Source organism: Crocuta crocuta, unplaced genomic scaffold, assembly GCF_008692635.1.
Source record: "Crocuta crocuta isolate KB4526 unplaced genomic scaffold, BGI_CrCroc_1.0 scaffold20, whole genome shotgun sequence".
Lineage (NCBI taxonomy): Eukaryota > Metazoa > Chordata > Mammalia > Carnivora > Hyaenidae > Crocuta > Crocuta crocuta.
This window is the reverse complement of record NW_027527932.1, coordinates 555,719-568,280: the sequence shown is the minus strand read 5'-3', so window position 1 is coordinate 568,280 and position 12,562 is coordinate 555,719. Positions and strand designations below refer to the sequence as shown.

Genomic DNA, 12,562 nt, shown 5'->3' with positions numbered 1-12,562 from the left:
TATATATATATAATATGTATAATATATATGTATTTATGTGCTAAATCTGTTACAGCTTTTAAATACATACTATTTATTACATATATCTTATAGATGTTTAATATAAAAGAATTATCTGGAAGAAGTAAAAAAAATTTAATAACGATTATCGGAAATCAATAATCCCTCAAAGCTTGTTCCATTTTCCCTCAGTACCTAATTACATCTCCTACTGTCCCCCTTACTTTCCCTTAACAAATGACTTTCACCTTCTACATAGCTAAGAAGTCGGTAACTTAACTAAGAAGTAGGTAGGCTACCTCAGCCTTCCTTGTCCCACCATGAAGTTCCTTGACATCAATAATCTTTTTCTTCCCTCTTATTTCTAGGGAAAAAATATCCCTTTGAATTTCTAAAGTGAACTATTACTCACCCTCAAATTCATGTCTTCTTGCATTCATTATTAGTATCTTCCTTCCCTAAGTATTCTCTTGTAACATTACATTTTCAATTTCATATATATATGACTGAATCCTCTTCATTACTGAACATATTCAAATCTTTTCCTGAAAAAAAATCTTCCTTCAACTCTTGCTATACCTCTGCTACTGTCCATTTTTCTCCTTTTTATCAAATTTCTAAGAGAAATAATCAATGTTCACTGATGACACTTTCCTTTTTCCCATCCTAGGAAATTTCTCAAAAGAAATGGAAAACATTCTTGAGTTGGAATCTTCATTTTACTGCTTCCTGCAAGTCAACTTAAAATCTCTCAATTTTCTCCTTGTAAAAAAGGGAATAGTGCCAGCATCTAAACACCCTAGTGGGAGGATTAAATGAATCAATATAAGTAAAGCAAATAAAGTTATTTGGGAAGCACAGAAAGTCCTTTAAATAGAGTTAGATATTCTCTATGTTTTCTCCTCTAACTCTCACTCTACTGTCCCCTAAACATAAGTATAGACTTCTGTTTTCAAGATGGTAAACAGAGTCAATTAAAAATTAACTTCTCCTTTGATGGATCCCACTGAAATTACTAAGAAAAATATAAACAAGACACAAATGTAATGCTTCTAACATTATTGCTATATTTCATCAGTAAGTTTGATAATTACTGGCCTGGTATTTTTCACTGGTATGAAAAAATTCAAGTTAATATTAACTTGAAAAAACAAAAGTAAAATCACACCCAGGCACACAGACACACACACTCATATACTTAATTTGACAGAGTACCCTCCAGAAAACAATAGCAATTATCAAACTTCCTAGTGAAATACAGCAATAATGTTAAAAAAAAAAAAAAAAAGAACAGGTTCCTTGCCATCACTAACATTATTCACTATTTTCTAGAGGTTCAAACCAATGTTATGTAATAAAAACAAAAGAACAAAAATCAGGAATAAATACTGTAAAAGAAGAAACAAAGACAAAATACATTTTTCACCAAGAAAAACCCGAGATAATCTAATAAAAAACTCTTAGAAACAATACCAGAGTTTAGAAGGTGAATAAATAGGAGGTAAATGTGGAAAAACAAGGGTTTTCCTATATTCCAATTAAGTTAGGAAGTGGGAGCCATTCGTGGCCATCGCTGAAGCGCCAATGGTCAACATGAAGTTCAATCCCTTTGTGACTTCTGACCAGAGCAAGAACCATTAAAGTCACTTCCACGTACCTTCCCACAATTTGCAGGGAGATTATGTCTTCTCATCTTTCCAAAGAGCTGAGACAAAAGTAAACAGTTTGATCCATGCCCATTCAAAAGGATGAGGAAGTAAAGGTTGTACACGACCAAAGTCCGCAAACCGGCAAAGTAGTTCAGGTTTATAGGAAGAAACAGGTCAGCTACACTAACAAGTACAGTGAGAGAAAACAAATGGCAGAGCTGTCCATGGGGGCCTTCACCCAGCAGGATGGTTATCACTAGACTAAAACCAGACGAAGACCACAAAAAGACCCTTGAACATAAAGCCAAATCTAACAAAGTAAGAAAGGAAAAGGGCAACTATAAGAAAGAAACAAATGAGAAGATACAGGAATAAAGTAATCTTATATGCAACTTTAAACTGTGAAAATGAAAAAACTAAATAAATTAGAAAGCGTGGGGGGAAAAGAGTCATCCAAAATACTATCAAAATGAAAACAAAAAAGGGGCGCCTTCATAGCTCAGTCGATTAAGCATCTGACTTCAGCTCAGGTCACAATCTCACGGTCTGTGAGTTTGAGCCCCATGTTGGGCTCTGTGCTGACAGCCTGGAGCCTGCTTCGCATCTGAGTCTCTCTCTCTGTGTCCCTCCCCCATTTGTGCTCTCGCGCTCGCTCGCTCTCTCGCTCTCTCTGTCTCTCAAAAAATAAATAACATTAAAAAAAAATGAAACATTGGGGCGCCTGGGTGGCTTAGTCGGTTAAGCGTCCGACTTTCGCTTAGGTCATGATCTCACGGTTCGTGGGTCCGAGCCCCGCATCGGGCTCTGTGCTGACTGCCAGCTCAGAGTCTGGAGCCTGTTTCAGAGTCTGTGACTCCCTCTCTCTCTGACCCGCCCCTGCTCACGCTGTCTCTCTCTCTCTCTCTCTCCTAGAAATAAATAAAACATTAAAAAAAATTTTTTTTTTAAACTGAAACAAAAAATATAGAAATAATTTAACAGGAAATGTGAAGGAGCCAAGGAAAGAAAACAATGAAATTTTACTGACTGACATAGAAGATAAGACTGAAGAAACTTCTGTGTCTGGATAAGAAGGTTCAATACTGCAAAGAAGACATATCTCCCCAAGTTACCTTAAGAATACAACACGACTCTAATCACTAATAAACTTTCAATTTTAATTAAATGAATTGGTTCTAAGGTGATGTAGCATACATTTAACAGATGTTTACAAAGTGACTGGCAAGGGGATGGGGGACTTGCACTACAAAGACCAAAATGAACTATAAAATTAAAATATTTTAAACAATTCAACACTGGATAAAAATAAATGGTATTGGGCTACAGAGGAAAACTCAAGCAGAATCATGTAGGATAAAACTGGCATTTCAAACTAATTGGGAAAGGATTTTGCTATAGGTTAGCTATGCAATCTCATACTATACATGAAAACTAGTTTCAGATGAATTAAAGATATGAATTGAAAAAATTTAAAAAGTATTAGAGAAACGTATAGCAGAATATTTCTGTAGTTTTGCGGTAAATCCATTCTAAGCAACACAAAAACAGAACTCACAAAGAAAAAGGCATTATTTGTTAAATTTTTTATGTGGTCAAATTTCTGCTCAGAACAATAACCTAAGCAGGAGGCTAAACAAAATGAAAACAAATCAAAGACTGACTAGACAATATATTTAAAATGCACTGAGAAGGGGTTAATTTCTTAATATGAATAAACCTTGAAATAAGTAGAGAAAAACCAAGAAACTGAAAGGAAGTCAGTAAGAAGTAATGAATAGGCAATTCAGAAAAGTATAAATAGCCCATGGATACTCAGTTGGATCAAGAAACTGCCAATATTTAACCTACAAAAATAAGGACTGCTCCCTGTGTTTTGACCCTGCAAGTAATCAAACACAAATTAAAACAGTAAGATATAATTCATCTGGTAAAGTGATATTAAACAAAGCACACAAATTTTAAATACCTATACACTTTGATCAAAGTATTCTTTTTTTTTTAATTAATTAAAAAAAAATTTTTTTTTGAGAGACAGAGCATGAGCGGGAGAGAAGCAGAGAGAGAAGGAGATACAGAATCTGACACAGGCTCCAGGCTCTGAGCAAGCGTTCAGCACAGAGCATGATGCTGGGCTCAAACCCACAAACTGGGAGATCATGACCTGAACCGAAGTTGGACACTTAACAGACTGAGCCACCCAGGTGCTCCCAAAGTATTCCTTTTTTAAAAGTATTCCTTTTTTAGAAGTTTATCCTAAAGTGTTAAAAGATACCTATAATAAGAATGCTCCTTAGAGCAGGGTTTAAAAAGAAAAATCTTGGAAATAATCTAAAGTTAGTATTAACAGATTATTTAAATTATGGATCATGAATGTAATGAAATACAAATGACATGAAATAAAAACTACAGTATGTGAAACAGCGGACTGTTAAACAGTAAGTGCAGTATGTTCCCATTTAGATTTTAACATACGTATGCAGGAAAAATATTAAAAAAAAAACTGCAGAGCATAAGACACCATATCAAAATCAAAGGACTTGGGCAAATAGTAAACTGAAAGAAAATATTCACTAAATATATCACAGAATCCTAATATAAAAAGGATTCTTAAAAATTAAGGGGAAAAAAACAAGGATAGCAGAAGGATAAAAACCTGACAGAATGAACAAAACACATGAATAGATGATTCACTAAAAAAAGAAATACAATGGTCCTTACATATCATATTTAATTTCACTCATAGAGAAATGCAAATTATAACCAAACTAAGACATGGATAAAGATGTGGTATGTGTATGATGGAATATTACTCAGGCACAAAAAAGAAGGAAATCTTGCCATTTGCAACAACATGGATGGATCTAGAGGGTATAATGATAAGTGACGTAAGTCAGTGAGAGAAAGACAAATATCATATGATTTCACTCATATGTGGACTTTAAAAAACAAAACAAATGAACAAAGAAAAAGAGAGAAATAAACAGACTCTCTTTTAATGTAGAGAACTGGTGGTCACCAGAGGGGAAGGGGGGATGGGTGAAATAGGTGAAGGAGATTAAGAGTACACTTATGATAAGCCCTCAGTAATGTAGAGAATTGCTGAATGACTATACTGTATACCTTTCACGAATATAACACTGAACATTAAATACAGTGGAAATAAAAAAATAAACTAAGATACATTTCTCACCTAACGGGTTGGCAAAAATTCAAAACTTTAAATTCCACTGGCAATTATGGATAAGAAGGCATCCTCAAACATAGCTGGTAAGAGTGCCAAATGGTGCAATACTTGTGATGGGATACTCAGCAATAGCTAATTAATTTTCATACTCATTTACCACTTGATCCAGTAGTCTCATTTCTATGAATCTTTCCTCAAGATAAACCCCCACAAAAACAAAACAATACAGACATATACGGCCACACAATGCAGCAATACCTGCAATAGCAAAGCACTGGAAACAACCAAAGTTCCTGTCAGTAGTGGACTGGCTGAAGCATCTATGACACATCCACATAACAGAGTATTATGCAGAGAACAAGAGAAAAACTAATAAGGAAAATCTCTATCAACTGAAATAGGAAGATTCCTAGAATATATTAAACGAAAAAAAGGAAAACTAAAAAAAAAAAAAAAAAAAAGAGACATAAAATATTTTGCCAAAGAGAAATAATCAGAGTACTTGCTTGTTACTCTGGGAGAAACACAAACACACACACACACACACAGAATAAACTGAAAGCTAATGAAAGTGACTACCTACGGAAGGTATGTCAGCAAAGGAAGAAATGGATGAAGGAATTCTCTGAGTCAATGTTATATATAATTTTGACTTTGAATCATGTATGAGATCTTCATACATGGGGATGACACTCAGTCAGTTGAGTGTCTGACTCTTGATTTTGGCTCAGGTCAAAGTTTTTGCAAAAATCAGGTTGTGGGATTAAGCCCTGCATCAATCAAGCCCTGCTTAGGATTCCCTGTCTCCCTCTGCCCTTCTCTCCAACTGGCGCTCTCTCTCTCTCCCTAAAATAAAAAATAAAAACAAAAATAAATTACATTAAATCAACAAAACAGTTAATACAGTTTACTACTGTAAATTCTGTAATTATAAATAGTATATTATTTGTCATTAGTAGGAAATGTTCTAAATACATATATATGCATATATTTTATTATATATGTATGTAAATATACATGTATCTAAATATACATATATGTACATATTATAAATATTTATTTATTAATATATTTTGTTATATAATTAATAATTTCATTATATAATATAATTAGTATATAATTATGTTATATATGTATATTATACATGCATATAATTTTTTTGAGCTTTAGTTGTTGCTGGTAATGGTACACTGTTGCTGAGAACCTGGGATTTTACTGTGGGAAAAGGGAGATACAAATATGGAATGCAGGAAGATGAAAAGAAACCTAATGGCACTGGATGTGAACTGAAATTATCAATATGATTTGTGACTGTAGATCTATCTCTGTACACTGGAAAGGCCAAGAAGTAACAACACCCCACTAGCACATCTAGTCTCTAAATACAACTGCCCACTAAAAAGAATAAAAACTCCTTAAAGAACTAACTGATTCCAGGGCTGAGGCAAGGGAAAGTTAAATGTTTGGCTTAAAACCTCTTACTTCCCCAGAAAATAAGAAATGCTCAAAGATAATGGAATCACATCAAAAAGACACAGGAGCTGGATTCTTACTGGCCAAATAAGGAACAAAGAATGATGATGGTAAATGATTATAATACACTGAGTAACAAAAGAATTCATGAGCTCACAGTATTATTTCTTTTAAGGGGAAGCATTCTTCTCCATAGAAAAGTGTCAATTAATGTTAGAATTATGAAATCACTATTTGGTAACCAATGAATGTAATATCTAAGTGAGTCAAGGATCATCAATGGATGCTAAAACCACTAAATGAATGGATCCTCATATGATCTCAAACTATCACTCTCAAATTATTTCTTTCAGTTGACCTTTAAACAACACGGAAGTTAGGAATGTTGACTCCTCAAATAGTTGAAAAGCCACATATAACTTTTTACTCCAAAAAAACTCTACTAATAGCTTCTGTTGCCCAGAAGTCTTACTGATAACATAAACAGTCAATTAACACATATTTTGTATATTACATGTATCATATACTGTATTCTTACAATCAAGTAAACTAGAGAACATAAATATAAATATAGAACTAGAGAATATAAACATAAATACAAAGAGAATGTAAATTTATAGAAATATAGAAACATAAAAATAGATAATATAGAAATATAAGTAAAACTATAAAAATATAAAGAGAATATAAGTTTATACAAGTAAAAATATATAAATGTATGTAAATATAAAACTAGAGAATATAAATACAAATATTAAAAAAAATCATTAAGAAAGAGAATATACAGGGGTGCCTGGGGGGCTGAGTAGGCACTCGACCCTTCAACTCAGCTCAGGTCTCAATCTCAGGGTTGTGAGTTCAAGGCTCATATTGGGTGTGAAGCCCACTTAACAAAGAAAGATACGGCACCTGAGTAGCTCAGCTGGTTGAACCCTGGACTTCAGCTCAGGTCATCGTCTCGCACTTTATGAGTTCGAGCCCTACATCTAGCTCTCTGCTGTCAGTACAGAGGCCACTTAGGATCCTCTGTCTCTGTCTCTGTCTCCCTCTCCCTTTCCCTCTCTCTCTCCCTCTCTCAAAATCAACACTAAAAAAAGAAAAATACATTCAGAGTACTGTATTTATGGAAAAAAAATCCACATATGGTGCACTTATGTAGTTCATTACCAACGGTCAACTATAGTTATAAAAGGAAAAATGCTCACTTACAAGGAAGAGACTTGGTGCTCATCACTAAACAAGTGATCAAACATTATCATTAATGTGGGTAACATGATATAATAAAAAGTATCAACATTACCTATGCAGTATTCTTGCCAAATACATTTAATTTAATCTAAATCAGGAAATGTCCTATCAACTCAAAATGTGTAACATTCTACAAGACAATTTCATACTCTTTTAAAAAAAGGTGAATATCATGAAAGATGGGAGGAAAGGCAAGAGAACTTATTCTAAACTAATGAGACCAAAGCGACACTGTCAAATGCAGCGAGGGTGCCCAGATTGGGCCTGTACTTAAAAGAGAAAAGGAGAAAAAGGATACAAGAGAGACATTTTGGGAATTTGGGGACATTATAAAATGTAGTATTTATATTAGCTATCCTTGAAATAGTGCTAATATTTTTAGGTGTGAAACTGAATTATGGTTATGTATGAGAATGTCTTTATTCTTAGAAGATACATGCTGAAGTACAGGAGTAAAGCATCAGGATATATATAACCAATCTTTAAATGGTTCAGCAAAGGCAAGCAAAACACACCCATTTACATACAAGTATGTGTGCTGGTCTACTTAAACACACATACAACGAATGTATCAACAACTAGTGAATCCAGAGAAAGGGCATACAGGTGTTCATTGCACTGTTCTTTGGATTTTTCTCTACGTATGAAAGTGTTCTAAGTAAAAAGTGGCAGAAAAAAATCAAGGAAATTTCACTTCCCACTCTGTACTGACATGTACTCGAGGCTGGTAAATGGTTTTTTTTTTTGCAAAGGGCCAGTGAGGAAACGTTTTAGGCTTTGTAGGCCATATGGTTCCTGGCGCAAAGACAGCCACTCTAGACAATACATAAACAAATGAGCATGTGTTCTAAGAAAACAATATTTACAAAAATAGGCAATGGGCCAAATTTGGCTCATGGGACATAATTTGCCATCCCATAGTACGTATTACTAAACTTCTAAAGAACGCATGGGCACATAATGCTATGTCTTCCCTCATTGTAGGTCTATAAGGGTTTTTGTTTTTAAATTCAGACTCCCCAGCATCATGGCCTCTTCTTTAGTCTCTTGCCCATTCAAATATTTTATGGCTTCAACTACTAATTTCTAACAGAATGACTCCCATCTATAGCACTTTTCTTGCTATCTTAGGCCAAATGTATAGATTTCTATTATGTATATCATGAATTTTCCACATGGATGGTGCACTAAAAAATTAGTACTTTTTCCCCCCAAGCCAACTTTTCCTCCAACATAATTTAATTCTACCATTTCCACAACTATCCACCTACCCATTTAGGCTCAGCAACTGGGAGACCACCCACGTAGAGAAGAGTTAACATAGCAGACCCAAGGCTGCCTGTCCTTAGAAAGTCAAGATTGGTCCTTGGCTGGCACCGGGAAGGGTGGTTGGGAGGGTTCTCACTATTCCCAAAACCAGTAAGAGTGGCTTACTGTGCCTCAAATGTTTGTACAAATAATATGGTTTATGCTAAATATCAGCTTTCCTTGTGGAAATCTGAAATTTGGGTACATGCAAGTAGAGACGCCAACAAAACTTTGGGCACGGAGTCTAACTCAGCCGCTCTGGTAGCCACGCGCCCAAGCTTCCTTTGTGACTTTCCAGGGAGAGGGCTCCTCGAAGTACGGGCCTGATTCCCTTCAGACATTGCCACATATGCCTTTTCCCTTTGATGATTCTGTATTGTACATTTACACAGTAAACATTTTAGTGGAGGGTATAATTTTATGATGAGCCCTGTAAGTTCCTCTAGTGAATCACAAAACCTTGAGATATTCTTGGGGTCTTTGACACGCCTTATAATTTGTTTTTCAGCAAGGTATTTAATCAGTTGTAAAGTCTTTTTTTTTTAGTGATTTCTTAAAGTTTATTTATTTTGAGAGAGAGCCAGCAGGGGAGGGGCAGAAAGATAGAGACAGAGACAAAGAAAGAATTCCAAGCAGGCTCTGCGCTGTCAACACAGAGCCTGGATGCAGGGCCCAGTCCCACAAACTGAGATCATGACCTGAGCCAGTATCAACATTTGGACATGTAACAGACTTGAGCCACCCAGGCACCCCAGCTGCAAAGTCTACTTGATTCGACATTCATTGTCTCACTTCTTCTTCACATTTTCTTCATTTCCACGGTTTCTGTCCTGTTGAGGATTCCATTACTGCACTGGTCTCCTGTGGTCATTTCTGCTTCTCCACTTACCTTCGTCTAATAGAATAATTCTAATCATTCCATCTATTAGTTAAAAAATCCAAAATGGTAACTCATTTTGTGATAGAATGAAGTCTAAAATTCTAAACTTTTAATTAGAAAGCTTAAGATTTCTTTAACCTTAGGGGTGTCTGGGTGGCTCAGTCAGTTAAGTGTTCAACTTTTGATTTCAGCTCAGATCCTATCATGGTTCGTGAGTTCGAGCCCTTAACCCACTCAGGTTATGTGCTACAGTGCAGAGCCTGCTTGGAATTCTCCCTCTCCCTCTCTCTCTCTCTGCTCACCTCCCTTGCTCTCTCTCTCAAAAATAAATAAACTTAAGAAAAAGAAGAGGAACGCCTGGGTGGCTCAGTCGGTTGAGTGTCCGACTTCAGCTCAGGTCATGATCTCACGGTGTTTGTGGGTTCAAGCTCTGCACCGAACTCTGTACTGACACCTCAAAGCCTGGAGCCTGCTTGAGATTCGGTGTCTCCCTGTCTCTCCACACCGCCCTACCGCCCACCCCAACTCACACTCTGACGCTCTCAAAAATAAATAAACATTAAAAAAAAAAAAGAAGATCTCTTTAACCTTAGTTTCTATTGTATGACATCATATACTTGATACTTCAGCCAAACTACCACCTGCCAATTCCCAAACCATCCTCTCTTCTAGACCTGAAACGAACAGAGTTTCCAATATATCAAATACCACTCCCCAAACCTGTGTGAATCCATACAATCTAAGTTCAAGTGTCATCTCCTACATGAAGTCCTCCCAGATTGTTTTAGAAATAATCACTTTTGAAAAATTTTAACAGGATGTTAGCTATTTCTTGCTAATGGCACTTATCACTTTATACCTTGTATTAGTCTTACATACATACATTCCAGAACCCCCTTCTTCCAGAGCATGGTCTATCTTGGATTAACTTTTGTATCCTCCTACAGTGCCACACAACTGTACGTACTTCCTGAGTATTTGCTGAATGAAAAGATGAAAAAACAAGAAGGCAATCAGATGAATGCCTGGTTCTAGTTTTGCATTAAAGGAGAAAAGATATTCTTAGAAAGGATGTTCACATGAGAGAGAGTTAGGTATGGCTGAAACAGTATTATTCTCGCTCTTTCAAGAGCCATACTGTACATTTAATCCTACATCTAGAAGTATACGTAGCAAGGTTCTATGCTTGGTTCTATGCTTAGTCCTGTGCAAATTACCATGAATCAAATAAGCTTCAGTGGATTAGTCTCAAATCTAATTCTATCTGTAAATAATACTATTTATGGGAAATGGCAGATAACATCTTTATAATACAATCCATAAGATATGACTGCCCCTATATCAATTATACCTTGGTTGTGACAATAAAGGTAGAAAAAAGCCTAACTTTTTCAAAAAAAGATATGGAACACTCAAAACTCAATTAATTTAAATATTTTTTAGTTTATAAAGTTTCTCACATTTAGGAGTTTAAAGAATATACCACTACCATCAAAACACAAAAACAAAACAACGAAATGGCATCAACTTTTTTTCAACGGGGAGGGGGAATAACGAATTTTTATATAAGACTGTAACTGAACCTGGAGAAAAAAAGAGTAACTCTTCAATAATTAAAGACATTTAAATATTTTTTTTCTATACACATACTCTAATTTGAGAAAGAGCTTATATATTTGCCCTTTTCGTTCCACATATTATATAGTCTCCATAGTCAGATGAAATATCAAAGACAGAATAAACTAATTTTGAGTGAAATACACTACCTCCAACAACGATGTTCACCATTTCTTCTACAATGCTCTGTACGATGTCTTGTGGCTTTTCCTCACAGTCATGGTTTTCTCCATCATATAATATGTCATTTTTAGATAATGCTTTAAAAAATAAAAATCCAAGGAAACTTTAATTTTTTGGAAACTTTTACTCAACATTTAAAATTAAAAACTTTGTTAAGAAATTAAGAATAAAAGAAAATTTAACAGATACATGAAACTAGAAGCAAATTACAAGTTAAACCTTCAAAATTCATAACTATATCAAATTTAAAATATTTTATAAATTTATGTCAACTTAAAAAATGATTCATCTGATAACTATTAAATGATCATTCAACTTAAGCAAATTTTCTACATTATTCCTTTAGAAGCTAAACATTTTAAAGTATTTTGAATGAAACATTTCTAACATGTCTGACACACTGATCAAGTAATAGATTAAATGTAACTAAAGCCTGCATTGATCAATTATTCAGTTTATCAATAATATTGTGCTTTAACATTTGTAAAGTCCGTGAAGACGAAGACACCAGGCCACGTGGGACTCCACCAGTGCATTCCAGCCCTTCCTTCCTGTTTCTTCCCCAAAAGAATCTACATATCCAATGTAAAATTTACTTTAATAAATAAAAAAGGGCTCCTTCTCTAATTTAACAATCAAACAGATATAAATGCTCATCGGAACTTCTGAACAACTTAAGAGAAACTGATAAACCCTGACATTCCAGAGTTAGCTTGCAGATAAAAACAGGATTTCTATGGCTAGGTTTTGAAATGATGCAAATATCTCAAGAAGGCTCGGGGGAGCCTGGGTGGCTCAGTCGGTAAAGCGTCCGACTTTCGCTTAGGTCATGATCTCGCGGTTCGTGGGTTCGAGCCCCGCGTCGGGCTCTGTGCTGACTGCCAGCCCAGAGCCTGGAGCCTGTTTCATAGTCTGTGACTCCCTCTCTCTCTGACCCTCCCCTGCTCACGCTGTCTCTCTCTCTCTGTCTCCTAGAAATAAATAAAACATTTTAAAAAATTTAAAAAAAAAAAAACAGGA

General features: G+C 35.2%; 1 protein-coding gene across 5 annotated transcripts in view; it reads right to left on the bottom strand.

Moving 5' to 3' along the window:
- Positions 1-12,562, bottom strand: part of ARFGEF1 (ARF guanine nucleotide exchange factor 1) — a 150,079-nt gene that overhangs the window by 74,339 nt on the left and 63,178 nt on the right. For all 5 annotated transcript variants that reach the window (XM_077751762.1, XM_077751763.1, XM_077751759.1 and 2 more), the window contains one exon: positions 11,509-11,619. In XM_077751762.1, coding sequence (XP_077607888.1) covers positions 11,509-11,619 — 111 coding nt within the window. The remainder of the gene's footprint in view (positions 1-11,508; positions 11,620-12,562) is intronic.